This window comes from Brachyhypopomus gauderio, chromosome 18, assembly GCF_052324685.1.
Source record: "Brachyhypopomus gauderio isolate BG-103 chromosome 18, BGAUD_0.2, whole genome shotgun sequence".
In the NCBI taxonomy this organism is placed as follows: domain Eukaryota; kingdom Metazoa; phylum Chordata; class Actinopteri; order Gymnotiformes; family Hypopomidae; genus Brachyhypopomus; species Brachyhypopomus gauderio.
In genome coordinates this window covers 15,806,800-15,834,224 of record NC_135228.1, presented here as the reverse complement: position 1 = coordinate 15,834,224, position 27,425 = coordinate 15,806,800, and the positions used below count along the sequence as shown (strand labels likewise).

At 39.9% G+C, this 27,425-nt stretch overlaps 1 protein-coding gene and 2 long non-coding RNA genes across 3 annotated transcripts; 2 read left to right on the top strand and 1 right to left on the bottom strand.

The window, feature by feature from the left end:
• Window positions 1–7: 7 nt before the first annotated feature.
• Window positions 8–10,327, top strand: ddx52 (DEAD (Asp-Glu-Ala-Asp) box polypeptide 52). The gene is made up of 15 exons (XM_076979939.1): window positions 8–176; window positions 781–1,006; window positions 1,372–1,529; window positions 1,671–1,856; window positions 1,937–2,080; window positions 3,360–3,471; window positions 3,556–3,628; window positions 6,075–6,278; window positions 6,697–6,787; window positions 7,043–7,165; window positions 9,222–9,372; window positions 9,491–9,566; window positions 9,671–9,742; window positions 9,968–10,066; window positions 10,185–10,327. Exons 1-15 carry the CDS (start codon window positions 90–92, stop codon window positions 10,249–10,251), a joined length of 1,869 nt encoding a protein of 622 aa, XP_076836054.1. The 5' UTR covers window positions 8–89; the 3' UTR covers window positions 10,252–10,327.
• On the bottom strand, window positions 7,398–26,630 carry LOC143481806 (uncharacterized). Its single transcript, XR_013122085.1, has 3 exons — window positions 26,359–26,630; window positions 25,726–25,816; window positions 7,398–7,495 (listed from the first exon to the last, which is right to left on the bottom strand). It is a non-coding gene; the product is annotated as an uncharacterized LOC143481806 (long non-coding RNA).
• LOC143481805 (uncharacterized) lies at window positions 12,056–21,559 on the top strand. The gene is made up of 5 exons (XR_013122084.1): window positions 12,056–12,280; window positions 13,188–13,244; window positions 13,369–13,449; window positions 13,569–13,603; window positions 20,893–21,559. It is a non-coding gene; the product is annotated as an uncharacterized LOC143481805 (long non-coding RNA).
• Window positions 26,631–27,425: the final 795 nt, after the last annotated feature.

Sequence of the window (27,425 nt, the reverse complement as noted above, 5' to 3'; positions counted from 1 at the left end):
GTAACGATAATCGACCGTCGAGCTGCACGTCGTGGCAACTCTACAGTCGATTATTAACGCCTGATTTATTCGACGTGTTCGGAGGCTCAATGGACGCAGTGGAGTTGTTCAAGAGGCTTGGTGCTGGTGCAAAATTTGATTTTAAACGTTTTGGAAAAGATGCGGAAAGATTTAAGGTGACGTCTACATAACCTTTCGCTCTGAATCTTTTCCTGAGTAGTAGGTGTATATAGGCGATGCATGAAGGTCTTTAATAAAGTTTGCTAGCCCTGGCTAACATGTGTTTCTATGAGTGCAACGTTAGCCTAACTAGGTACCTTGAACGTTAGTTCCCAGTCAACCACCCAAAGATGATTTTGTCAGATAGTTATCTACGTATATAGCTAGGTAATATTTTAATAAGCTAGGCAAATTTTTCAAATGAGTATTTGAGATAAATTGGCGCATATATGACACGTAAGATAAGATCACGCTAGAAAACGTTTGTATTAAGTAGCTAGCTAATCAATTTTCTTAGCTAAGCTAGGTAGCTAGTTAGAAAACAAGGCAGGCCTACCTAGGTGTCTTGAAAATATAAAATAATCATGGTATTGCACACTTATGTGCAAACTTCTCCCTTTAAATCATTTTAACTACAGTCAGTGGTTCGTCTTGGCTAGTAGTTTGTAATATTGCTGTATCTAAATAATGCTCAAGGTTTTGTAAGCATGGCCTATTTTGAGTTCATTGATCTAAGATGTTTCTTTCTTTCCTTCATCCTTCTCATTATCAATTAAACAGGTGGTGAGGTCTCAGAGGAAAGATATCGCCAACCCCTTGACCGGTATTAGCTTCTTTGGCATAAAGGCAGAAGATGAGAGGGATATAGGGGGCACATGCGATGACGATGAAGAGGAAAAGGCAGAGGAAGGACAAGCAGTCACAGAAAAACGTAAAGGTTGTGATGGGGATGAACCGTTGAGCGCACCAAAGAAGAAAAGGAAAGGGAAAAAAAGGAAAACTGAGGGTAAGAGACCCACGCTGTCCTGCCACTCCGAACAGATGCAGTTTTATACATAATGCTTTGTATATTGTTGCTTTAATATTTAGTAATGATGCTGTCAATTCCTAAATGGCAGCACCTATACTGTTCCCTTTGCAATTTAATATAGCTGTAGCTGTATGTATAAACTTGTCTTCACTCAAACATGTATTTATATTATTGTATTTCTGAAAATGGTTTTTAGACTTATGTCCATCCAAAGTTTATTCCGTTTGTCTTGCGTGTACACTGCTAGAACACACTTGCTTAGTAGAGCATACTGAATTAGATGTACATTCCCAAATCATAAACAGCAAGATTTTTTTTCTAACTCCTCTCTGTCTACATAGATGCAGAGACTGATGAATCCACTAGTGATGACGAAGAAGACCCAGAGAAAGGGGGAATTCAGTGGACGTCTTCACAAGGCAAGAAGGCAGAAGGACCGAAGACAAAAGCTAAAGACAGGCCCTCGCTAAACAGACTAAAACAGCTTCATTTAGAGAAGGTAAAAACTCTAAATTAAAAAAACTACTCTTATACTGTAGCAGTAAAAAAAGAGATGTAAACAAACATCACCCTTTTTCGGGCACAGTTCACAAACACCCGTTTCGTGTGATGATTGAGCAGTGTGTGCTGTTAATTTCAGGTCAATCAGATAAGGCACAAGAACAGGATTAATGTCCATGGCACAGATATCCCAGATCCTTTTACCACCTTTGAAGAGCTTCGACAGGAATATGACCTGGACACAAGAATCATTCAGAACATCAAAGCAGCGGGCTTCCAAACCCCCACGCCCATTCAGATGCAGGCCATACCACTCATGATGCATGTAGGCTAACCTTTCTCAGCTCTCACCATATGTTAAAATGAAAGTGACATTGAGACATTAATGTCTTTTTTATGTTTCAGAGGCGAGAGATCCTAGCATGTGCCCCCACAGGCTCTGGTAAAACTATAGCCTTTTGCCTTCCCCTGCTTGCCCATCTGCACCAGCCGATTAATAAGGGTTTCAGGGCCCTCATCGTAGCTCCCACCAGAGAGCTGGCCAGCCAGGTGAGATATTATAATGTTGGGGTCACACACCGGTCGTAACCATACCGGTACTGGTCGTAACCATAAAACCATGGAGCTGACTTGTTTACCCAGGGACAGAGGTGGAAAGAGTACTGAAAAATTGTAATTGAGTAAAAGTATAATTACTTTGCCTAAAATCTACTCAGAGTAAAAGTAAAATTACCCATCTCTAAATTTACTCGAGTAAAAGTACAAAATTACTTCATTTAAAATGTAATTTGAGTAAAAGTTACTAAGTTACTTTCAGTTATTTAATGCATGGATGAATCATCAACCAAATTCAGCAAAAGTTGTTTTAATCGATTTCAAAGTGTATTTAAGTGCACATCCACACTTGCAAAAAGATCAGCTGGGCTCAGGAACATACTTCCTCACAGCACAAGGACACAACCTGTACCATAAAGTGCAAACAATGTTCAGTCCTGTTGTCCAACGGACAACACTATGATAAGAATAAAGAAATTTAAATGACAAATTATTCAAAAAACAAAATGCACACAAAATTAAGTGCCCACAAGATGCCACAAATCAAACTAAAATGCAACAAGATTCCACTACTCACAATAAAATGCCCACAGGATCCCACATCAAAAATTAAAAAATGCTCATAGGATCCCACAATTTAAAAGTAAGTGCTCACAGGATCCAACTATTCAAAATACAGTGCCCACCGGATCCCACTATTCACAATGAAATGCCCACAGGTTGCCACAACTCAAAATAAAATATAAAATGACCACAGGATCCCACATCTCAAAATAAAACAAAATGCGCACAGGATCCAACTATTCAAAATACAGTGCCCACAGGATTCCACTTTTCACAATAAAATGTCCACAGGATCCCACAGAACCTGATAAATAGAAGATTTAAAGATAGAACAATCTCATCCTTTTGGAAAAAAAGTGCACCAGATTACGACCTGATTATGAGACAATGGAAAGGGCGCGCGCAAGGCCATGCAATTGGCCTTCAGTTCTGGGACTCAGAAGTTTAAATTTCTGCCCGCATTTAATTTTTCACCATCAATATTTTTTTACTCAGTAATGTGAGGGTGTTCAAATGTAGTGAAGTAAAACTACTTGGGTCAAAATGTACTCAAGTAAAAGTAAAAATTACATATTTCAAAAACTACTCAGAAAATTACTCATAAAAAGTACTCAATTACAGTAATGTGAGTAAATGTAATTAGTTACTTTCCATCCCTGCCCAGGGATAAGGCAATCTCTTCTTCATTTGGTTGTTCTTTTGCTTGTAGACACACAGAGAGTTGCTGAAACTGTCTGAGGGTATGGGCTTCAGGGTTCACATCATTAACAAAGGAGTGGATGCAGTCAAAAAATATGGTCCAAAGTCAGCCAAGAAGTTTGGTAAGTTACCTTATCTTGAACCACATATTCCGGCCACGATTGTGCTGATTTGTTTTTGAAAAAATATATTTCTTTCACCCTCAGACATACTGGTGACAACTCCTAATAGGCTGATATACCTGCTTAACCAGGACCCACCAGCTATAGATCTAAGCAGGTAAGCCTAAGTTGGTTTGCTAACATAACCTGAATTGTTGTGTAAAGATGGAGACTTTTTATAGCAAATTATTGCCACAGCATTTTTATGGAATTGAGGTCTGGACTTTGACAGTGCCAATCCAGAGTACAAATCTTCTTTCTCTTAAGCCGTTCCTTGGTAGATTTGCTGGACTTCTTTGGATCTTTGTCTTGTTGTATAATCCATATTTGTTCCAGCTTCAACTCCCTGACTGATTGCAGTAGATTCTAGTTAAGATTTTGTTGGCAGGCCTGGAAATTGATGATTCCCTTGTTAATATGGAGTCCTCCAGTTCCAGAGGCAGAAAAGCAGGGCCAGACCTTCACATTTCCACCACCATGCTTCACTTTTGGGAGGAGGTTCTGCAGTGTTCACTAGGGGTGTATTCAACTAAGGATTTTCATAGTCGAATCTGATTCGTCAGCTTTTCCCTTTAGTCAACTAATAGTCGAATCGGGTTTTTAAAATTTTTTTTATTTAGAGCACCTTAAACAGGATCCCGTTCTCATTCAGGACTTTTTTCCTCTTCAAAGTAAAAACCTAAAACACTCAGATAAATGAATAAACACGGTAGGTTGGCTTTATTCCGCTTTTATTTATTTACTTATTAATTTTTTAATAAAACGTTAGAGAACATTAACCGTCAGTGCGCATTGCGCATATCAAATTTTCAGACAGGCACTGTGCAAAATGTCAAAAATATTTTTAATAAAATATGCCTGCCTGAAAATACTAAAAAATTGCTACACAACAGCAAAAAAATATAAGGAAAGGTTCAAGTAACGGGGTTTAAAAAGCAAACAACAACAAAAAATGTTTATAGGCCTACTTGCCGAGACGCGACGAGACGACATGACTGAAACGACAAGTTTTTTTTCGCCTTACGCGTTTTAAATGGTATGCCATGTTGGTTGTTGTCATGCGAAATGAAAGACGTTGATGACATAACTTGCACTTTACTTTGTTTGATTCATCTTTATGTTTTTCAAAAAAAATTTCAAAAGTTTTTTAGTAGCCATTAATCTCGGCAGATGCTGTAGCATGTTCAGCTTCGCTCATTTGGATTGTGCAACAGCAGGGTGTGATTTATTAATGTGTAGTAAGGAAGATGCCTATTGTTAATGCGCAAAGATCATTTAAAAATATTTATTCACAGAAATTAGGATGATTTTATTTGACAAAAGGCTATATATAACGAAAACGACATTTCATGTAACAACTAATGCTTAGCTGCATCCTTGGGCACCCCCATGCAGTTAGAATGGTACATTCGACTATGACGTTCATAGTCGACTGGTATAGTCGACTATAGTCGAATCAGCGACTATTGCAGGTCACCCCTAGTGTTCACTTTTCTCCAAACATGGCACCTGTGATTGTGGCCAAATAATCCAATTATGCAATAATGCACTCATCTGTTTGCCTCTGGTTTGTCCAAGTGCTCTCTGGTAAAGTTACAAGGGGCAACTTTGTTCTTTCTTGAGAGCAGAGGCTTCCTTCTAGGAACTCTCCCATGAATGCCATGTCTTTTTTGTGTTATTGTAGATGCATGTACATTTATCTCAGGTCCTGCCAGAGGTTTGCAACTCTCTGAAGGTGATGCATGGTTTGGCCTTTACCAGAATTATTTTTCTGGTGCTTCTTGGTGCACATTTTGATGGCCGTCCACTTGTTAGCAGAGTTGCAGTGATGCTGAGAGCCCTCCGTTTGTAAATGATTCATTTTCCAGTGGATGGAGATGGTCCTGCAACTTTCCCCAGACTGATGGGCTGTTACTACCTTCTTTCTGATGTCATAGGATGTCTCCTTTCCTCTTGGCATTGTTGATCTGTGTGATTTACGTCTTGGCATTACAGTGGTTTGGTTTGTTTCCTCTCCCCTTTAATCAGGGTGGCTCAAATCTTTTCCCAAGGATGTCTGATTTGACTGGTCTGCTTAACTGATGACTTGAGCACTCATGTTTCACCTTAGTCTTTTACCTAATTGACTTTACCAGTGCAGCTGTGGTTCATTTACGTTTGCTGATGTTCTGATTTCATGTTTCAAAATGGAACTAATGAACATAAACATCACACTTCGTATACAAACTGGTGATGATAAAATAAGAGAATCATGGTAAAACAACAGAAAAATCTAAACTACTCAAGGAGTTCACAAATGTTCAAGCAGCACTGGATATCTAATTGTATCAAATGCAGCCTTATAGTGATGTACACTAAGGCAGTCAAGTAATAGTCGGCATGTTGCGTTGCAGAACTTGGCCTATTGGGGTGCATTTAAATGAGTTGGGCTTCGTCTTAACAGCACAAGTATGCAGTATAGGTGGTAATTAAAATTCACTGCTACTGTATTTGAACCAGGTCTGAGGTAAGGTATATTGACCAAACCTTCAGTTAAAGCTGCTTTGTTCTCTTGTTTTGTGAAGTGTGGAGTGGCTGGTGGTCGACGAGTCCGATAAGCTGTTTGAGGACGGCAAGACTGGCTTTAGGGAGCAGCTGGCCACCATCTTCCAGGCTTGCTCCTCTCCCAAGATCCGCCGAGCACTTTTCAGCGCCACCTACACCATGGAGGTAGAGCAGTGGTGCAAGCTCAATCTGGACAACCTTGTGTGTGTGAACATTGGGCCCAGGTAAAAAAAAAAAACATGACACATTTATTGAAAAGCTTGGTTTACTCTTTTTATGTATAGCGAAGCCACTAAATCAGTTCAGCCGTTGTTATAACATTTGTCATGTCATTAGCCAGTCCAGCTTTTTCATACATAAAACCAGAAAATGAAATGTACGATGTCTAATGTACACAGCCTGATTTAGTGTGCTTTTGTTTGTAAATTAGATTAATGAATAACCTTTCCAGCAAATGGACACTTGATATCTGAGCAGTCTTATCAGTGTTATCTAGTTCCATGCAGATCAGCTTTACAGGTATCTCATCACTAGCTTGTTGTCACCCATAACTTGGTCTTGGAAAATGCCAATGTTCTTTCCTGCTTAATAGGTTGTTTTGCATGTGAATAATAGTCTTATTCACCGTGTTTACGTCCATAGGAACTCTGCAGCAGAGACAGTAGAGCAGGAGCTTCTGTTCGTAGGTGCAGAGAATGGCAAACTGCTCGCCATGAGGGATCTCATTAAGAAGGTATGGGACTAACACGAAAGCACTGACTGATGAACATTATTTTTAGCCATGAACCACGACCAGTGGTCCTTAGAAGATTCACGTGCAATTCATTTAAAACATGGATGCACACTTCATTTTCCAACGATTTTAAAATGGTGTCTGATTTTTTTGAAGAATTATAATGATGCAGTTGGATATCCTTTGTCCTGGAGTCAGAGCGAACTCCTTCCATAACTACTACTGCTGCTGTGTTTTCCCCACTGTTCTTAACAGGGTTTCCTGCCACCAATGCTGGTGTTTGTGCAGTCCATTGAGCGTGCCCGTGAATTGTTCCATGAGCTGGTGTATGAGGGCATCAATGTGGATGTGATCCATGCTGACCGCACACAACAACAGGTTGGTTCCAAGAAAATAGCGGTGTGTTCTGTTCAGTGTTATTTCCTTTTTGTGACATTGAAAGCGATTCGCAGTATTTTAGTCAGACTGCCCAGATCTTGGTGGATGCAGATGGACTGGTGGATAATACTGCAATGAAATGATATGGAACAAATGAATACAAAAATAAAAGATAAATCCAATAATTAAAACATAGTAAAATGCAGAAGTCACAGGTAAATTAAAAGCTAACCTGAATAAGTAGGTCTTAATTCACCTCTAATCCGGTTAAGTGCCAAAGAGCGCTGAAATTCTGATCCCCTACAGGACATAGCCAGTATGGCCAGCAACCTTCCAATACAGAAAATCAGACTTATAAATGAACCATAAAGATAACATTTAATAGCATATGTAATGTGTATTAAATAATATTAATGTTATAATAATTACAAGGTTAATATACTAAAGTACATTGATGAAATATATGTATTTTAGTCTGACAGCTATGTGAAACTGCTGATACAAGATAACTTTTTGGTTGAAGTCCTTCCCTCTGAAAAAAATAAAACTAATAGTTTTTGGGTCAAGAAATGTAAGATTTAAATTTAAATGCCTTTTTAACATTGGTCTGAAAGTATGATAAATTATGAAAAGGTTCTCAGCATTCTGCATACACCTGTATACAAAATGTATGAATACATCTGTGAAAATACACAAATATTAAATATAAATACAAAAATAAAAACTCAAGTTTATATACATATAAGATGTGTAACAGATGTCCCGTCCAGACAGAATTGGACATTTATATAGACGCATGTAGACAACAGTTGCACAAGGTATGTACATAACATTAGCATTCAGCGTTATCTGAAACATTTGCATGGCATCAGCACCAGAATAGTTTATAAACACCTGTCCTCTTCTACCTGAGCTCTAAGCCTCTCCTCAGGTTAGCATTTTATAATATCAGATATTCATATTGGCGTAGCCACTAAAAATCAACACTTAAATACCCTTCTCCAGCAATCTTGGCACACATGTAACACACAAAGGCTCAGCAAAGACTGGCCTTTGTAAAGCTGTAGCTGTCGCAGGAAATTGGATTTGTGTATCTGGTGTCCGTGTTTATTACTGGAGAGGCAGCCTTTCGGGATTTATGTTCTATTCTGTATGTATGAATATGTATATGTAAGCAAATGTGTACCATTCAGTAATCTCGCTTATTGCTCGAGCTGTGAGCTGCACGTTGTGTGGCCATGTGAAGGGTTGTGAGAGGAAGATAAAAATCGTAGACGTAGAAAGCTGCACACAGAAGAAAGCGTTTAAAACCTAACTTCTCCTAATTTCTGGACCAAAAGTGCACACGGTATGTTTGGGTTTGTCGTTTAACAAGTGTGGTAATTGTAAATCAATTAAGAACGATTGTTAGCTATGGAGATGCACTGCTAATGTAAAAGATGTGTTTGTTCTATTTCAGTTTTTCACGGTGTGAAGGTGAAAAAGACGTTAAATAAAATAATACATAACACTAGTCGAAGTGTACACTCATCTGTACCAGAGGAAAAACTTTGGGAGCAGTTATAAAAGCTGTTATGTAGGGGTGTGACCACCTTTGCGAGATCAAAGTTGTTAGGTATCCTTTTCAGTCATCTTGCCCCACACTGTAGCGGGAATTAGTGCACTTGAATGTAAACAGTGTTTCCAAGAAGATACCCAGTGGTTTGTTGAAAACTGGAGGCGTGAAATGTCAGGGGAAATTTCTTTTGTCACTTAAAAAAAATAAATTTTATACAGGCTCATAAGACTGCTGCTTCTGCTTTAAATGTTTTAAAGTGTTTTCACCTCTAAACTGCCCGAGGCATCAACTGTCTGATAAATAATGTAAAATCCTATGTTATAGTGTTGACACTTTTGATGAATGATAAATCTTGCTCATGTAAAAAACAATCTTGTCCTTTTTGAAGGGTTTGATAAACTTTGTGTTTAACGAAAACTTGCACACTTCCAATGCATAGTGACGATGTGTGTGATTTTTTTTATTTATTAATTTTTTATCTCCTGTTAATGTGTTTAGAGAGACAACGTGGTAAGCAGTTTTCGCTGTGGTAAGATTTGGGTACTGATCTGTACGGCATTAATGGCCAGAGGCATCGACTTCAAAGGAGTCAATCTGGTTGTTAACTACGACTTCCCCACTAGCGCAGTGGAGTACATTCATCGGATAGGTCAGTACAGCACAAATTATGACTGTACTTGAAATGGCAAAAATATGGTCCAGTTTGAGGACATTTTTAATATCTTGACAAATGTAAATCATTGGGTTTACTCCTTGCCCTTATATAGGTCGCACTGGAAGAGCAGGCCATAAGGGGAAAGCCATCACATTTTTTACAGAGAATGACAAACCACTTCTGCGCAGGTACCTATTATAACAGCCTACAGTGAATTAGTTGTTTGGATCATGATACAGAAGGTAAGCTCTGTAGTAAATTTGTTTATTCTGTCCATCATTTTTAACCTTAGCATTGCAACTGTAATAAAACAAGCTGGATGTCCTGTGCCGGATTACATGATTGGATTCAAGAAATTAAAAAGGTACAGTCAATGATGTCTTGCAGATCAGAGGCAATTTGGATGTTGTCCACCCTTGTGAATTCTAAACCACATTTAGTATCTCTTCTCTTGATAATTTTTTCTAAAGAGAAGATGGCACGTTTATTGAAATTCTATTTATTTATTGAAATTGTAGCAATCTTTAGATATTAAGTCCTGGGTGAAATTTGTGCTTGGCTTTCTTTTTAAACAATTTTGTCTCCACAGCAAAGTGAAACGACAGCTTGAGAAGAAACCGCCAAGGAGATCGACAATCCGCACAACACCCCGCTTTCTCACGAAAAAGAAACCTGACAAAGGGAAAAGGTTTGGCCTCTTGGTTCTTTTTTTTTCTTCCTCAAACATAGTAGTCATAGTTTAAGACGAATCTTAATGTAATCGTTATATTATAGTTTACAATATGTTTTCTGGCTTTTACTTTCAGGAAAAAAGAAAAAAATGAGGCAAATGTAAAAGCAGTTGGGGAACATGGAGAGAGGAGAAACAGCTGAGATATGGAGATTTAATGTCATAAAATGTGTCTGAATGGCTCCTACCTTGTCTTTTAAATAAAATAATACAAAAAGATTTCATTTTGTGATTGTGTTTTCACGTTTTTGATGAAACTGAAAAGCCACAAAGTACCGATACTAACTGGGGGAGGTTTCATATCTGCAAAGGAGTTGGGAGTAAATGCTTTCTCAACAAGGTTCACTTCTTCTAAGCATGACAATGATTGCATTGTCAATCAAATATGTTGCAGGCAAGTGTTTCAGCTCAAAATCATCTTGGGGAGCAGAGATGATTTTCCTAATATGAATTTATAATGATTGGTGAGTATTGAGCTTATTTGCAGATACATTGAAAATGTAATTGTTTCCATTTAGGTTAAATAGACATGGTATTGTGGAAATAGGTTAAATGCAACAAGGGAGTTTTGTGATTTTATGTGGATCAATTTGAAAATATGTAGCACTCTTTTGCAGGTAGTGCTGTCTAGTGATGGCTTATGTAGTGTATACTAGAGAAACTAGGTGATGCTGTGTAATTTCAGGAAAAAGCAAGATTGAATTCTTAAAATATTTTTAGTAGCAACAATTCAATAGAAAAAAATCCATAAATGGACAATAATTCTATGAAGTCTTATTGCTCTAGGGGTTTCATTATCATTTTGTATGTATGATTTTGCTTTGTTAGATTTCAGGATGTTCTTTCAAAATGTGAAAGGAAATCAACTGGTGATACAGTTTAATAACTGATCATGGTTATTTTAAGTTAACTATATTGTAAACTACATGGCTCAATTTTTTTCTTGATTATTGACCAGGCCTAGGACTCAGCCTGCAGTTGTGTACATATTAAAGAGATTAAAATTAACATTAAGATGTAAAATCTACAAAAAAGGTTTGATGTTTTACTAGGCAGTTAAGCAGGATATAATTGTCATTCATTAACATGTCTTTATATGTTGCAGATAGCATGGGTGACTTGTTAACTAGAATTTTACTTCTAATTGTTAGTTGTATATAAGTCAGTCCTTTGCTTAAAATGCACTTATGCCACAGACACAAATATATGGATAATTTAACAGTAATCAATAAATGTGTATGTGGGCGGAGCAGTTATGAAGCACTCATATTACGTATTTTAAAAAAGGTAGTCTCGAGAATAAAAATACTTTGAAATAGAAACATTCTAATGCATCGCTGTTTTTTTTTCCTCATTTTGCATATACATTTGAATAGGTTTACATGCGTAGTCATTTGCGTTGGTAGTGTCAGTAAAAATTCCCTTCATTAACTCACAGGACAGTACTGCTGATCCACATACAGACGTTCAAAGTATTTTTTACATTATTATGATTTGTAAGGCTCCAGTGTTTCAGTGTATTACAGTATCAGTGTGTTTATCGACATGGATGTGGTTAATTTTTTCTCATCGATATGATACTTTAGTGTAAAGTAATGGTTGTTCCTTTTTTCATGAAGTGCAAGGAAAATGTGTCAGATTTCTAGAGATCAATAACACGGTTCACAGAGTAGTTTGTACACATTTAATTCAAGTCTTGGGAATGGAAAACACTATCAGCTGTGTTAAAGCAACTAAACCAATTTGTATAGAATAGTTATATTGTTTTGGTTGTAGTTTGGATTACCAATTGCGCAAAATCCATTGTTATTTTGTTCAATTTGAATAGAATAGTTATATTGTTTTGGTTGTAGTTTGTATTATCAATTATGCAAAATCCATTGTCATTTTGTTCAATTTGAATAGAATAGTTATATTGTTTTGGTTGTAGTTTGGATTACCAAATATGCAAAATCCATTGTTATTTTGTTCAATTTGAATAGAATAGTTATATTGCTTTGGTTGTAGTTTGGATTACCATTTATGCAAAATTCATTGTCATTTTGTTCTAATTTAAAGATGACGTAATCCTCAGTCTAAGTATTACAAGTTAGACGTGGCTTACGTGCCCTTGACCATAAGTCATACCATAAGTTTTACCCGAACAATTTTGCGACCACAACAACCCACATGGTAATATTTTAAAGAAATATATGTTAAAAATATATATATTTTTATGTGTAATGGTTGATTTATATCAGCATGTATAGTTTGTTTGATTACTGATCGTCGATCAAGAACAAACATCCGAAGTCTAACCTGTAATGGCTTGAAACTAGGTTAGCATTAGTGTGGTGGTATGATGCTAAGCATTTATTTTGATACAATTCATTTACACTTTTTAAATACTGTTCTAAGAAAAAGGCATGTACATATATATTTTTAAAAAGGAATATTTAAAGTTAGGCTATTTAACAAGCATTGATGAAAATACATAAATGCTGAAAACTATGTAATGCCCAATTAGCTTAGCATTTAGCTTTATTTTTTATTTACTCTTGGGGAAATTGTGCATATAGCCTATGTTATGTCAATGCATGTCTGACTAATCCTGACTTCTTTACTCCAGTTCTTTCAGGAGTAATGAAAAAAAAATTATAACAAAGCATTGTGAAAAGTGCTTTGTCATCTTTGTTATGAACAGCGTTATGTCGTTAAGACTGCAGAACGGACATTTCCTGGTGGCCGGGCTTGTTTGGATGTATGATTAAATATAAAATTTAACAACAACAAATAAATAAATAATACCTTCACTTTGCAAATTATATGATTTCGCTTTTAGCCACCACCTCTGGTCATCAAAATGCTATCAGCACCCATTGTAAACCTTGTGTTGTAATCTACTTTTAGCTTATGGAAAATTACCCCAGTTTAATTGAAATATGGAGAGTTGTGAAACACTCAGTATGAATGCGTAGATGTAAAAAAAATAGTATAGATTCTGTCAGGTAATGGGGAGATCAATTATTGAATTTTGAGCATTTTATTTTGTAAAACCTATTGTGAGCCTTGTGTAACATAATGAACATTTGTGATGTAGGGTCTTAAGATTTCAAAAGTCAAACCTAAGGGAACCCCTCAGGAGGGACAGCTTAAGGTATTTAGCTTTTTACTATTTTTTATTCACATCCAATCTAGTTAAGATATCATAATTTTCCCAGTAAAGTTAGTTAACAGGTGTGTTTTATTTGATGATATATCATGGTTGTGTTTTATTGTAGCTCCCAGTACAGTGTGTGGGGAATCCAGAGGGATACGACGCAGTAATAGTATTTGAATCTAATACGTTCCCCCTCACTGCAGTAAGTATCCTCCTATAATAAACACACTTGGTCACTTAGTCATAGTCACTTGGAATTGGCTCAAAAATAAAGTGTAAATATTTAGATTGTTGTTTTCAATGTTTCCTTTTCTGGTAAAGGAGAAAGATTAAATGTGTCATGGAGCAATGATAAGGTAATTTTTTGAATATCTAACATTTTCAAATATGTAAAACATTTAAAATATGTTATATTTTTAAAATATACTATATTTTTAAATGTTTCTAATGTATATATTCAGAATATAAATGCTGTTGAAAACATGCATTTAATCAGTGTTTACAGACACATTGGGGGGTGGGGGGTAATGGCTTACATGAAATTTTTGAATGATACAGATGTTTTGTCTCTGTAATTGGCCCACCACCTGTGGTAGAGGGAACACTAGGGGTCCAGTGCATTGTGCATTGGACAGTTTGCTGCTGAAGTCCTTGGTGTTCTGATCCTCGGTTACTGAAGCTAGCTCTTGGGATATGGAATGTGACATTTCTGGTTGGAAAGGAGCTTGAGCTGATGCGTGAGGATGAGAGATACCAACTAGATATAGTTGGGCTCACCTCAACTCATTTGGGTTCTGCAACCAATCCTTTCGAGAGATGCTGGATTTTATTCCTTTGTGCTGTTGCCCGTGAAGAAAGGAGGAGGGCATGAGTGGGATTATTTAGTTGCTTCCCTGCGCCTTTGGGCAGTTCGGAGTTCCCAGCCTTCTTGGAGTCCTTGGAGGGGATACTGGAAGGTGCCCTTTCTGGGGTTTCCATTGTTTTGCTGGCAGACTTCAATGCTCATGGGGTCAATGACAGTAGGACCTGGAAGGGCATGATTGGGAGGAACGACCTATCTGATTTGAACCCGAGTGGTGTTTGATTTCTGTGCTCATCAGTCTGTTCATAATGAACACCATATTCGAGCACAAAGGTACAAGGACACATTAGGCCGCAGTTCAATGATCAATTTTGTAGATGTGTAATTGAACTTGTGACCATGTGTTTTGAACCCTTGGGTAAAGAGAGGAACTGAGCTGTTAAATAATCACCAAATACTGGTAAGTTGGATCAGATGGCAGGTGAGGATGCAAGACAGACCTGGCAGACCCAAATGTATCGTGGGGGTTTGCTGGGAACATCTGGCAGAGGATCCTGTCAGAAAGAACTTAAACTCCCACATCTGGCACTGCTTTGACTGCATCCCCAGTGAGGCCATGGTTCCTCTGTCAATGTGGCGGACTGGAGCTATGGCCGTAAGGTTGTCAGTGACTGTTGTGGCAGTCCAGTTCCAAGATGAAGAATGCCGGTCCCAAGCCCGGATAAATAGGGAGGGTTGCATCAGGAAGTGCATCCGGTGTAAAAACTGCACCAAATCAAATGATGCGCATCAAAAATTTAAAAATAGAAATTCTATACCGGATCGGTCGAGGCTCAGGTTAACAACGACCGCCACTGGTGCTGTTGTCCAACAGGGCATTAGCAGAAATTGGACTACTGTTGGGACAAGGAGGAGGAGGAGAGGGGGGAAGAGGATTCTGAAGCTGAAGGAGAGGAGGCAGAGCAGGAAGGTGGAGGTTAGAATTGGTACGTTGAATGTAGGCTCTATGGCAGGCAAAGAGAGAGAGCTAGCTGATGCGATGGAGAGGAAGAAGATAGATATACTGTGTACAGGAGACCAAGTGGAAGGGGAGCAAGGCCAGGAGCATTGGTGGTGGCTTCAAACTCTTCTATCATGGTGTAGACAGGAAGAGAAATGGAGTAGGGGTAATCCTGAAGGATGAGTTTTGTAAGAGTGTAGTGGAGGTAAAGAGAGTAAGTGACCGGGTGATCTGTGTAAAGTTACAGATTGATGGGGTGATGATGAATGTCATCAGTGCTTATGCTCCTCAGGTAGTGATGTGGAGGAGAAGGAAGATATCTGGAGAGAATTAGATAAAGTTGTTTTGCAGGTTCCTAAAGAAGAGATAGTGGTTATTTGAGCAGATATTTAGTTATTTAAATGGACATGTTGGTGGAGGGAACAGTGGTGATGAGGAGGTGTTGGGTAGATATAGTGTTAAAGAAAGGAATACAGAAGGACAAATGGTGGTAGATTTTGCTAAAAGGAGAAAGATGGCTGTAGTTAACACTTTAAGAAAAAGGAAGAGCACAGGGTAACGTATAAGAGTGGGGGAAGATGCACACAGGACGACTATATCCCCTGTAGGAGACGTAACCTGAAAGAAGTTAGTGATTGCAAGTTATTAGCAGGGGAGAGTGTAGCTAAACAGCATAGGATGGTGATATGTAGGATGGTTTTGGAGGTGAAGAAGAGGAAGAGAGTGAGAGCTGAACCTAAGATCAGGTGGTGGAAGTTAAAGGATGAGGACTGTGGTGTAAAATTCAGGGATGAGGTGAGGCAGGTACTGGGTAATGGTAGTGGTGTTCTGGATACCTGGGAGGAGACTTCAAATGCAGTGAGGGATGTGGCTAGGAAGCTACTTGGTGTGACCTCAGAACAGAGGAAGATAGACAAGGAGTTGTGGTGGAATGAGTAAGTTCAGGAAAGTTTGAGAGAAAAGCAGTTGGCTAAAAAGAATTGGGATTTTCAGCGAGATGAAGAAAGTAGACAGAGGTACAAGGAGATGTGTCATAAGGCAAAGAGAGCAGTGGCAGAAGCTAAAGAGAAGGCATATAGCATGCTGTATGAGAAGTTGGACACTAAGGAAGGGGAAAAGGATCTGTACACATTGGCCAGACAGAGAAACCGTGATGGGCAGGATGTGCAGCAGGTTAGGATGATAAAGGATAAAGATGGAAATGTGTTGTCTGGTGAGGAGAGTTTCTTGGGAAGGGAAAGAAGGTTAGAAAAGGTAGCGGTTGTGAAGTAGGAAGTGCCCCAGGTGAGCAAGGAGGAAGTAAGGGCTGCAATTGGGAGAATGAAGTGTGGCAGTTGGACCAGATGATATTCCAGTGGAGGCATGGAAATGTTTGGGAGAGACAGCAGTGGAGTATTTGACTGGGTTATTTAACAGAATCTTGGAAGGTCAGAAGATGCCTGAGTAGTGGAGACGAAGCATAATGGTGCTGATTTTCAAGAATAAGGGTGACGTTCAGAGCTGTAGTAATTACAGGGAAATAAAGTTGATCAGTCACAGCCTGAAAATCTGGGAAAGAGTAGTGGAAGCTAGGCTTAGAGGAGAGGTAGAGATCTGTGAGCAGCAGTATGGTTTCATGCCAGCTAAGTGCACCACAGATGCTATGTTTGCTTTGAGAGAGTTAATGGAGAAGTATAGGGAAGGACAGAAGGTGTTACATTGTGTGTTTGTTGACTTAGAGAAAGCTTATGATGGAGTACAGAGACAAGAGCTGTGGTATTGTATGATGAAGTCAGGAGTAGCAGAAAAGTATGTGAGGATGGTGCAGGATATGTATGAGAACAGTGTGACAGCAGTGAGATGTGCGGTAGGAATGACAGACGGGTTTAAAGTGGGGGTAGGACTACATCATGGATCAGCCCTGAGTCCCTTCCTGTTTGCAGTTGTCATGGACAGACTGACGGATGAGGTTTGGCAGGAGTCCCCTTGGACTATGATGTTTGCTGATGACATTGTCATCTGTAGTGAGAGTAGGGAGCAGGTGGAGGTGAGCTTGGAAAGATGGAGATATGCTTTGGAGAGCAGGGGAATGAAAGTGAGCAGGAGTAAAAACAGAGTACATGTGTGTGAATGAGAGGGCAGACTGTGGACAGGTCCAGTTACAAGGAGTTGATTTGGTGAAGGTTTACCTACTTAGGGTCGAGGGTACAGAGTAATGGAGGAAGTGAAAGAGAGGTAAAGAAGAGAGTGCAGGCAGGGTGGTGTGGATGGCATAAAGTGTCTGGGGTGATCTGTGATAGAAGGGTGTTGGCTAGAATGAAAGGAAAGATCTATAGGACAGTAGTGAGACCTGCTATGTTGTATGGACTGGAGACAGTGGCACTGACAAAGAGACAGGTAAGGGAGATGGAGGTGTCCGAGATGAAGATGTTGAGATTATCATTTGGAGTGATGAGGAAGGATAGGATCAGAAATTAGTTTATTCGAGGATCAGCACATGTAGCATGTTTTGGAGATAAAGTTAGAGAAGCGAGATTGAGATGGTTCGGACATGTACAGAGGAGAGAGGAGAGGTATATTGGTAGGAGGGTCTTGAGGATGGAACTTCCAGGCAAGAGGAGGAGGAGAGGTAGACCTAAGAAGAGGTTTATGGATGCAGTGGTAGAGGATATGAGGGTGGCTGGTGTGTCAATGGACAGGCATGAAAATGGGTCAGGGGTTAAAAAGGTGAGAAGACCGGGGGGCGGGGCATGTGACATCATGGGGATACGGCGACGGGGCGTTGACGTGGTGGGGGGGGGGGGGGGGGGGGGGGGGCGTTGACATGTGACGTCATGGGTATACGGCGACGGGGGGGTGTTTGCTGGTGTACGGGGATACAGCGAGAGGTGATGCCAAATATTACGGAGCCCGTAAGGTGACATCATGTAAAAAATATAATAACGCGTGGCCACGACTTACTAACGCGTGTGAACGAGATAATTAACGCGTGCGAACGAGACAATTAAGTATTACTTTATATAAAACCAGGTTTACCTTCCTTGGGCAGTCAGTTCGCGAACATTCCTGGGATCTGCTTGCTTTGCTGTGAAAAAATAAACTTTGTTGCCGCGTGTGAAAGGCGACATTAGTATCTCGTTCCCACGCGTTAGTAAGTCGTGGCCACGTGTTATTATTTTTTTTTACATGATGTCACCTTACGGGCTCCGTAAAATATAGTAAAATCCATAAAAAAATTTTTTTTGACTGTCTTGTCAATGGATTCAATGTATGGAGCCTGATCCTTAAACGCGAGAGGCTGCTTTCGCCATTCCAGATGGCTCAGTCAAAACCATTACGTCTTAATGAACCAATAAATACATCAGCAGCGAAAATGAGTGTAAAAATACCAGGTTCACGTGTTTTTATTTTCTAACATGGGCTAAAGCACAGGGTAGACTCAAACTACAAGAGTTTACAACTTCATCTTCAACCTTTTCAGCCCTGGCGCGAATGTTATCATCACCCGTCCCTGGATTCACCAGTTACAACTACAGACACACTAGAAAAAAAATCTCGTTTCTTATTTTATATCACCGTTAACTAAACGGGGTTGACGCGAACTTAATAGGTCTATCTGTCTACCTATTTATCACAAGAGCTTGTGGCTCTGACAATATTCAACGCAGTAACTTTGTTTTACCGCAAAATATGAAAACGATTGAAACCATTAATAACCCAATTAAATCCACTGGGAAATGTACGATCTGGTAAATGTACGATCTGGTAAATATAGTGGTAAATGTACGATCTGGTAAATGTAGTGGTAAATGTAGTGGTAAATGTACGATCTGGTAAATGTACGCTCTTCTGACTTGTCCGCAGTGTAGCACTAGGTCCTGCTTCTCGTCCCGCTTAGCAGTAAATGAATAACATGAATGAAGAACGTTGGTATGATTGAAACGCTATTTGGCCTCTATGATGGTTCGGGGCGGAAACTGCTGGCCACTGTGTCATTGAAATTGCCGATTTCGGAAGTGCTCTGTTTGCTTAATGAGTCAATGATAATTAAAATATATACATATAATCTCCCGACCCCCCCCCCCCCCCCCCCCCCCAACAAAAAACTCATCGGATCTACACGATTCACGCAGGTCACCCTTTTCAACTTCAAAACGGCGAATTTTGCCGAAAGGTGACAGATTTTCATGCCTGAATGGAGGACACTCAGGACAGGGCCAGATGGAGGAGTTTGATCCGCTGTGACGACCCCTAAACGAGAATTGCCGAAAGAAGAAGAAGTAGTAGTTCCAAGATGAACAATGCAGGTTCTGTCCTGGTTGTGGAACAGTGAACCAACTTTTTACACTTGTGAGGGTCCTAGAGTTTGCATGGGTGTTTGCGCAACCAGTCCACATGTGTTTTATGGATCTGGAGAAGGCATTCAATCGTGTCCCTTGGGAATTCCTTTGGGGGGTGCTCCAGGAGTATAGAGTACTGGACCTGCTGCTATGGGCTATCCAGTCCCTGTACAAATGGAGCAGGAGCTTGGTTCACATGGTTGCCAGTAAGACTCCATTACGGTTGTCCTTTGTCACTGATTCTGTTCATTTTATGGACAGAATTTCTTGGTGTAGCCAATTGGTGGAGGTAGTTCGGTTTGGTGGCGTCAGGATTCCAAGTCTCCTTTTTGCAGATGATGTGTCCCTGTTGGCATCATCAGGCCAGGACTTCCTACTTTCGTTGGATCTTTTTGCAGTCGAGTGCGAAACGGCCAGGATGAGAATCAGCACCTCTAAAACTGAGACCATGGTGCTCAGTCGGACAAAAGTGGAGTGCCTTTTCTGGGTCGGGAGTGAGTCCTTGCCTCAAGTGGAAGTTTGAGTATCTTGGGTTCTTGTTCACGAGTGAGGGAAGGATGGAACGAGAGAGAGGCAGTGTTGTGGACACTGTACCAGATCATTGTGATGAAGAGCTCAGCCAAAAGGCAAAACCCTTGATTTACTGGTGAATCTACCTTCTGACCTCTGGGTAGTGACCAAAAGAATGATATTGAATATACAAGCAGCTGAAATGAGTTTCCTCCACATGTTGTCCAGGCTCTCCCTTAGAGATAGGGGGAGGAGTTCGGTCATTCCAGAGGAGTTAGTAGAGGTGATTTAGGTATCTGGTCCAGATGCCCCCGGGCATTTCCCTGGTGAGGCATTCCGGGCATGTCCAACTGGGAGGAGACCATAGGGAAGACCCAGGACATGATGGAAAGATTATATCTCTCAACTGTCCTGGGAATGGTATTCCCCCCACAAGAGTTGGCTAGGGAGAGAGAAATCTTTTTGCTTAGGCTACTGCCCCCGCGACCCAGACCCTGATAAGCAGATGAAAATGGATGGATGGGAAGATATTTTGTTTTAGAGGGGTTCCATTACAGTTACAGTAACTTTGAAAATAGATGGACACAATTCAAAAATTACTTTAAACTGTAAATGGAAATTGGAAATGGTCTACAGTGTGTTACATTTATGGAGAATGACAGCATTGATTACAGTGTGTGGGGTGTATACACACAGTGTGCTGCCTTTGTCCAATGGGAACATGCTTATTCTACTTTATTGCCTGATCTAGATACAGTGAAGAGATGATGCGATTGGGTTGACTGAATGACTGAGACGAGGATTTCAAGGGAAAACAAAAATATTAATTAAATTAGGACAGTGCATTAAATGCAGCTTCATAACAAAATGAAATGTTGTGCATATGTGTGATTTATTTTAAGTCAATCCTATTAATACCACATAGAATAGAATACCAGCTAAGCATCCTTTGACAGTTTCCAATGTAATTCCAGTCTCCTGCATGCAATATATTTCTCTTTTCTTTCTGTTTAGGATGACTTGCCATGCCTTACCAGAGGAGTAAAATGGCAAAGTGGGGAGAGGGTGCATCTACAATGAAGCTTTTACAAGAAACAGCTCTCCAAATTCCTATTAAACCTTATTATCTATAAACAGGCATTTAACTGTGTGTTTGTTCCAAATCATAATGATTGAATCTATATCAGTAATTTTCATACACTTACACATAGTATAGCACTATAATATAAAAAACATTTTGTTAACTCAAAAAATTGTGTATGAATTACTTACATACTTGTGATAAAACATTCAAATTGACTTTTTTGAGCTTAGCAATGCAAGTTCTCTTTAAAAAATACAATATACTGCTTTTTAACCAACTGATAAAAAGGTCAACATGCACCCTTTTGTGCACTAGAAGTATAAAAACACCAATCATATTTTAATCTATGCTTTGGCACAGTGAGTAAATTATGATGTACGTCTCTAATGTTTTTACTTTATCGTCATATAAGAAACAGCATTACATTGGTTTCATTCCTACCTCACATACACTGTGTTACTACTGGTAAACACTAGGGGTGTAACAATGCATCATGACAATACATAGTGATGCAAAATCATGACTGTCACCAGAGGACGCTACTGACCTATGGTGAAGCTGTTCCAACAGCACATTTTGATACAACAGTATGTTCTAAATCAATGTACTTTGATTTTTCTTTTAACTGCAAATACTACTTTTTTTCTTTAATATATGAAGTGACCATACTCAACCCAGCAGTGACCCTTACATGTAAAAATAATATTTATCTGGTCATATCTGTAATTGTGTTAGTGTTATTTGTATCCCTCACATATACACCTTTCATTGAGGGACACATCAACTCATGAGGGCTTCACATGAAGTTTCACATGGTCCGTCTGTACTGTCTGCCATCTGTACTAACTGCAATGATCTCCATCACAAGATGCTTATAGTAAAGTAGGTGGCAGCCATCTTCATCATACTGAGTGTATTTGACCTAACACTTCAAATTGCTTTTTGAGAACGTCCTGGTAGTCCTAATGAAGGTGCTGTAGATCACATTTCAATGAGCATGAAAACTGGAAACGACTGAATTGTAGTGTCCTATAAAAATACATATTCATGGCTGAAAAACTGAGAGAAGTAAAAATGTTGACATTCAAATAACCCATTGCAGGTCAATAGAATTACAATGAACAACTACAGATTTATTGAAAATTTACCATAAACTGCTTCTGTGTTTGAAGTAGTGGAGAAAGTAGTGTCCTCCTTTCTCTTATTTTTTTATTCAAAAGTTTGTGGCACAAAAACATCGGGTTGACCAACCAGAGTGCAGTCCAAATGAATGGATGTCAGGGCAGCAGAACTATTCATCTTGTTTGTGGCAGAGCACAAAACATAGATAACAAGCAACACAGTGAACATAAGAATAGAAGCAAATAAACAGTTCCTTGTCTGTTCTGATCGGAGAAGAAATATAAACTATTAGCTAGCTAGCTTTCATTGCATAATCATAAGACCATGTGTTTCCATGAGTCTCTGATATATTTTTTTAGTTGAACAGTTAAAAGCATATTGAAATTTCGTGACAGAATCTGAAAAAAAACGCCTTGTGTGAATAGGCCTTAATACTACCAGTAATATTAGTATAAAAAACAATGAATGTTTTAATGAATATAAAACATTTACCGGTACTTAATGCGCAAAATGCATTAATTAATGTGTCTTAATTGGAGAATAATACAGCTATTGTAACACAACCATTGATTAAAAATATTAATATTTTTGTGAATTCTGAACTTGAATTGTTCAGTTTATAAACAGTGAACATAAATCCAAGGGTTTTATGACTCTTTTATGACGTTTAACTGCACGCCATATGACACATAGCCCATATCCATTGCTAGCATAAACAACATAACTGCTGATGCTGGTTTGTTTGAGCATCTAAATACGTTATGAACACACGTGTGGACTCAGATGGAAAAGAAACCCACATTATTTATGCAAATTGTGTGCATCTGATCTGAAAAAAACAACTTTGGACCAGTCACATCAAATTTAAAATGACATATAGTGTTGAAGCATCGTGGTCTCGCCGAATAAACGAGACTTATTGATGAGTACAAGAAATCAAGAACTACCATACAACAAAGTTAATTCAACCTAAATAAAGATCACATGATTTTGTAAGGGACCTGCTGCCTTTGTTTTCCAAAAAAAGAATTGGACAAGCATGTTGTGGGCAATCTGCAGTATTTTACAAACTGAACTATGAACGCAAACTAAATAATTTTCATTAGTATGAACTGAACTTAATCACAGATATCATAAACTCCTCCCTCACCTCTGGCACAGTACCTTCACCTCTCAAACTTGCGGCCATCACTCCTCTTCTTAAAAAACCCGGCATTGACCCGGAGGACCTCAATAATTACAGACCCATCTCAAACCTCACCTTTCTGTCAAAACTACTGGAAAGAGCCGTTGCAAACCAACTCAAGATCCACCTTCGCTCAAATAACCTGTACGAAACATTCCAGTCCGGTTTCCGCACCCACCATAGCACCGAAACGGCCCTACTGAAAGTTATAAATGACCTTCTGCTTTCTTCTGACTCTGGCTCTCTCACCATCCTCCTCCTCCTTGACCTCAGTGCTGCTTTTGACACAGTAAAACACTCTATCCTTCTGAATCGACTCGAATCGATCGGCATCACCAACACCGCCCTCGCCTGGTTCAAATCCTACCTGTCTGACAGATTCCAATACATCACCATCAACCAACACAAATCCCACACCAACCCTGTCGTACACGGTGTCCCTCAAGGCTCAGTTCTGGGTCCCATCCTCTTCATTCTGTACATACTTCCTCTCGGACTCATCATACGTCGCCATGGCCTCAAATTTCACTGCTACGCTGATGATACTCAACTCTACATCACCACAAAAACCATCTCTCCTGCCATTCTCGCCACCCTCACCTGCTGCCTTACAGACATCAAAAACTGGATGACTCATAACTTTCTCAAACTAAACAGTAATAAAACAGAGATCATTATTTTCGGTCCAAAATCCAGCCTCCCCACCTGCCAAAATCTCACTCTCGATATTGACGGCCACTCTGTCACTCCTTCCCCCCTAGTCAGAAACCTTGGGATTTATATGGACCCCACACTTTCTTTCAAATCTCACATCAACCATGTAGTCAAAACATCCTTCTTCCACCTACGCAACATAGCGCGTCTGCGATCCACTCTTCCCACCTCTGCTGCAGAGACATTAGTTCATGCTTTTATCACCTCCAGACTCGACTACTGTAACAGCATTCTGTATGGTCTCCCCTCCTCTGTTCTTCAAAAACTACAATATGTTCAAAACTCTGCTGCCCGACTCCTCACCGGCTCCCCCCCCCAGACAACACATCACCCCTGTCCTTCGTCAACTTCACTGGCTTCCCATAAAACAACGCATACACTTCAAGATCCTCCTCTTTACCTACAAGGCCCTCAACAACCTTGCCCCTTCATACCTATCAGATCTCCTGCACCGTCACGCCCCCACCCGCAAACTCCGCTCTGCAGATGCCAACCTCCTCACTCCTACTACCTCCACCAAACACAGGTCCATTGGCGACAGGGCTTTTGCCATTGCTGCCCCCACCCTCTGGAACTCTCTACCCCTGACCATCCGAAACTCTGATTCTCTGCACTCCTTCAAACATAACCTCAAGACCCACCTTTTCCAGTCTGCATATAACACTTAAGTCATTACCCTATCTTTCCGTTTTGTTTTCTTTCTTTTTTTTGTGTGTATGTTTGTACGTGAATTTTTGTGTGAAATTACTGTAAAGCGACTTTGAGTACTAAGAAAAGCGCTATATAAAACAGATTTATTATTTATTATTATTATTAACTTTGAAGTAATTCATTTTTAGTGCTAACTGGCACAACACTGCGCCTGGGTTCTAAAGATCGGCTTAATCTTATTGTCCATATGTCACGTTTCAGCTCCGGACCCGTCCTTGTGGGCGTGTTGTTACGTCGTCTGCGTGCAGTTATGTCCATGTTTGTAGTTCCGTGGGTGTAGGTCGTTAGTGAGCGTGTTTGTTGGTCTCACCTGTGCCTCGTCTTGTGATCACTGAGGAATGTGTTCTGCACTTATTTAATGTGCGTTCGCGCAATGTCTCGTGCTCGTCTTTGTCTTAAGTTCGTGCCTCCGTGAGTTGACTGTTTTTGTGCTTGCCCCTAGACAATAATGAGCAACAACATTGAGTACATTTAAAATCCTCAGTGATAATGGATGATCCTCATAGTCCTCATCACTGAGAGGAATAACGGAGGTGGTTTGGATACCCACAGCTTCACTCCCACTACAGCTGATCCAGATATGTCCTATTGTACGGAGGCTCAGAGGCAGACACACATTCACCAGCAAACCCTGAAAACTGGTCTTCCAGAGATATCTCAACAAAATGTTTGAACATTCCTGGGGTGTTACATAAACATAATGGCATGCAAATAAACGTGTACAAACCAAACTGTAGATGTGTAATAAATCAGAGAGCTAGTTTTGTAAAGCTTGTTTGCTGGTCCCTATTATTAGCATAATGGCAGTTAACAGAACACACAGATGAACAACTTCACACCTGTGCCTGTGTGCTTGCTGATGCCGTGGTATGCAATAATACAAATTAGGTCTCCTTTCCTGAGAAATCTGCTTCTCTGACGTGCCTGGCTTTAATATCTCTTCGCCATCTCTACATTTAGTTGTTTTGTGATGATATCACCATTGTTCATCATCTTACCAACCACAAACACTAATTTCTGAGATGCATACCTTGTGAGGAGTTTCAGGAAGAGATGTGTGACCCTGGATGGACTCTCTTTAAGACCCAGAATGAGTCATGGAGGACCTGGAGGAGAGGGGTCTGGGAGCAGCCAACATGAAATCCAAAGAGAGACATTGAAATGTATTGATTAAGTATGCATGCAGAGAGTTATCAACACCGTCAAAAAGATTGTCTCCCCACACTGGAACAACCACACAGTTCCTGCTGACTCAAAAAAGCCCAGTACATTATAAAGGACACATACCATCCCGGTGACTCCCTATTTTAACTGTTGCCTTCAGGCAGACAGCACAGATCAATTAATGCAAGGACAAAAAGACACGAGCATATTTTTTTCCAACTGCAATAACAACCCTCAATACAGCAATGCGTAATGGTTCAAAAAGCATGCTTGTCTGTTGATGTATGTCCATTTTGTTTTTATGCAATGATGTGAATGTGTGTTTTAGGTATGTTGCAAAGCTGTTACATGTTTCTATTTATTCTATTCTCTTTCTCTTTTTTAACCAAAATTATATTTAGAATGATGCACTGACTGGAGAGCACTTTTAAATTTCGTTACAATTGTGACAATGACAATAAAGACTCAAACTTAAAAACAAACATGTAAGTCTGATTACCTGTAAGTCTACCATGGTTTGTCTTGGTGGTCCAGTTATGATGAGTTTAGAACCTAATTTCTGCCCCAGTTGGCTCTTCCAGTGCTGCGTGTAGACTGTTCTCCTCCCACTCTCTACAGCTCTTCCTTCAGTAGTGACAGTGCTGCGTGTAGACTGTTCTCCTCCCACTCTCTACAGCTCTTCCTTCAGTAGTGACAGAGCTGTGTGTGGGCTGTTCTCCTCCCACTCTCTACAGCTCTTCCTTCAGTAGTGACAGAGCTGTGTGTGGGCTGTTCTCCTCCCACTCTCTACAGCTCTTCCATCAGTGACAGAGCTGTGTGTGGGCTGTTCTCCTCCCACTCTCTACAGCTCTTCCTTCAGTAGTGACAGTGCTGCGTGTAGACTGTTCTCCTCCCACTCTCTACAGCTCTTCCTTCAGTAGTGACAGTGCTGCGTGTAGACTGTTCTCCTCCCACTCTCTACAGCTCTTCCTTCAGTAGTGACAGTGCTGCGTGTAGACTGTTCTCCTCCCACTCTCTACAGCTCTTCCTTCAGTAGTGACAGAGCTGTGTGTGGGCTGTTCTCCTCCCACTCTCTACAGCTCTTCCTTCAGTAGTGACAGAGCTGTGTGTGGGCTGTTCTCCTCCCACTCTCTACAGCTCTTCCTTCAGTGACAGAGCTGTGTGTGGGCTGTTCTCCTCCCACTCTCTACAGCTCTTTCTTCAGTGACAGAGCTGTGTGTGGGCTGGTTTACAGTGAGGCGCCATAATCAACATTTGATACAACTCAACACAAATAATACTTTATTCAGTCTTTCCCACCTCAGGAACATTGCAAAGATTAGGAACATATTATCTTTACATAATGCTAAAAAGCTAGTCCATGCATTTATCACTTCTAGATTGGATCACTGTAATACCTTTTACTATCTGGATGTACCTGCAAGAATACAAACAAGCTTCAGTTTGTTCAAAATGCATTAGCCATTCTTACTCATATTACTCTTATCTCTTATCTATACTGCATATATGGATCCTACTGAAATGTTCTATTCACTATAAAATACTTCGAATGACCAACAAAGCACT

What these genes read in the sequence shown, in the direction of transcription:
- ddx52 (XM_076979939.1), top strand. Translation starts at nt 90, where the DNA reads ATGGACGCAGTGGAGTTGTTCAAGAGGCTTGGTGCTGGTGCAAAATTT. An exon ending in CCAGCTATAGATCTAAGCAG is followed by an intron (nt 3,629 to 6,074) that starts GTAAGCCTAAGT and finishes TGTTTTGTGAAG; the next exon opens with TGTGGAGTGGCTGGTGGTCG. An exon ending in TGTGTGAACATTGGGCCCAG is followed by an intron (nt 6,279 to 6,696) that starts GTAAAAAAAAAA and finishes TTACGTCCATAG; the next exon opens with GAACTCTGCAGCAGAGACAG.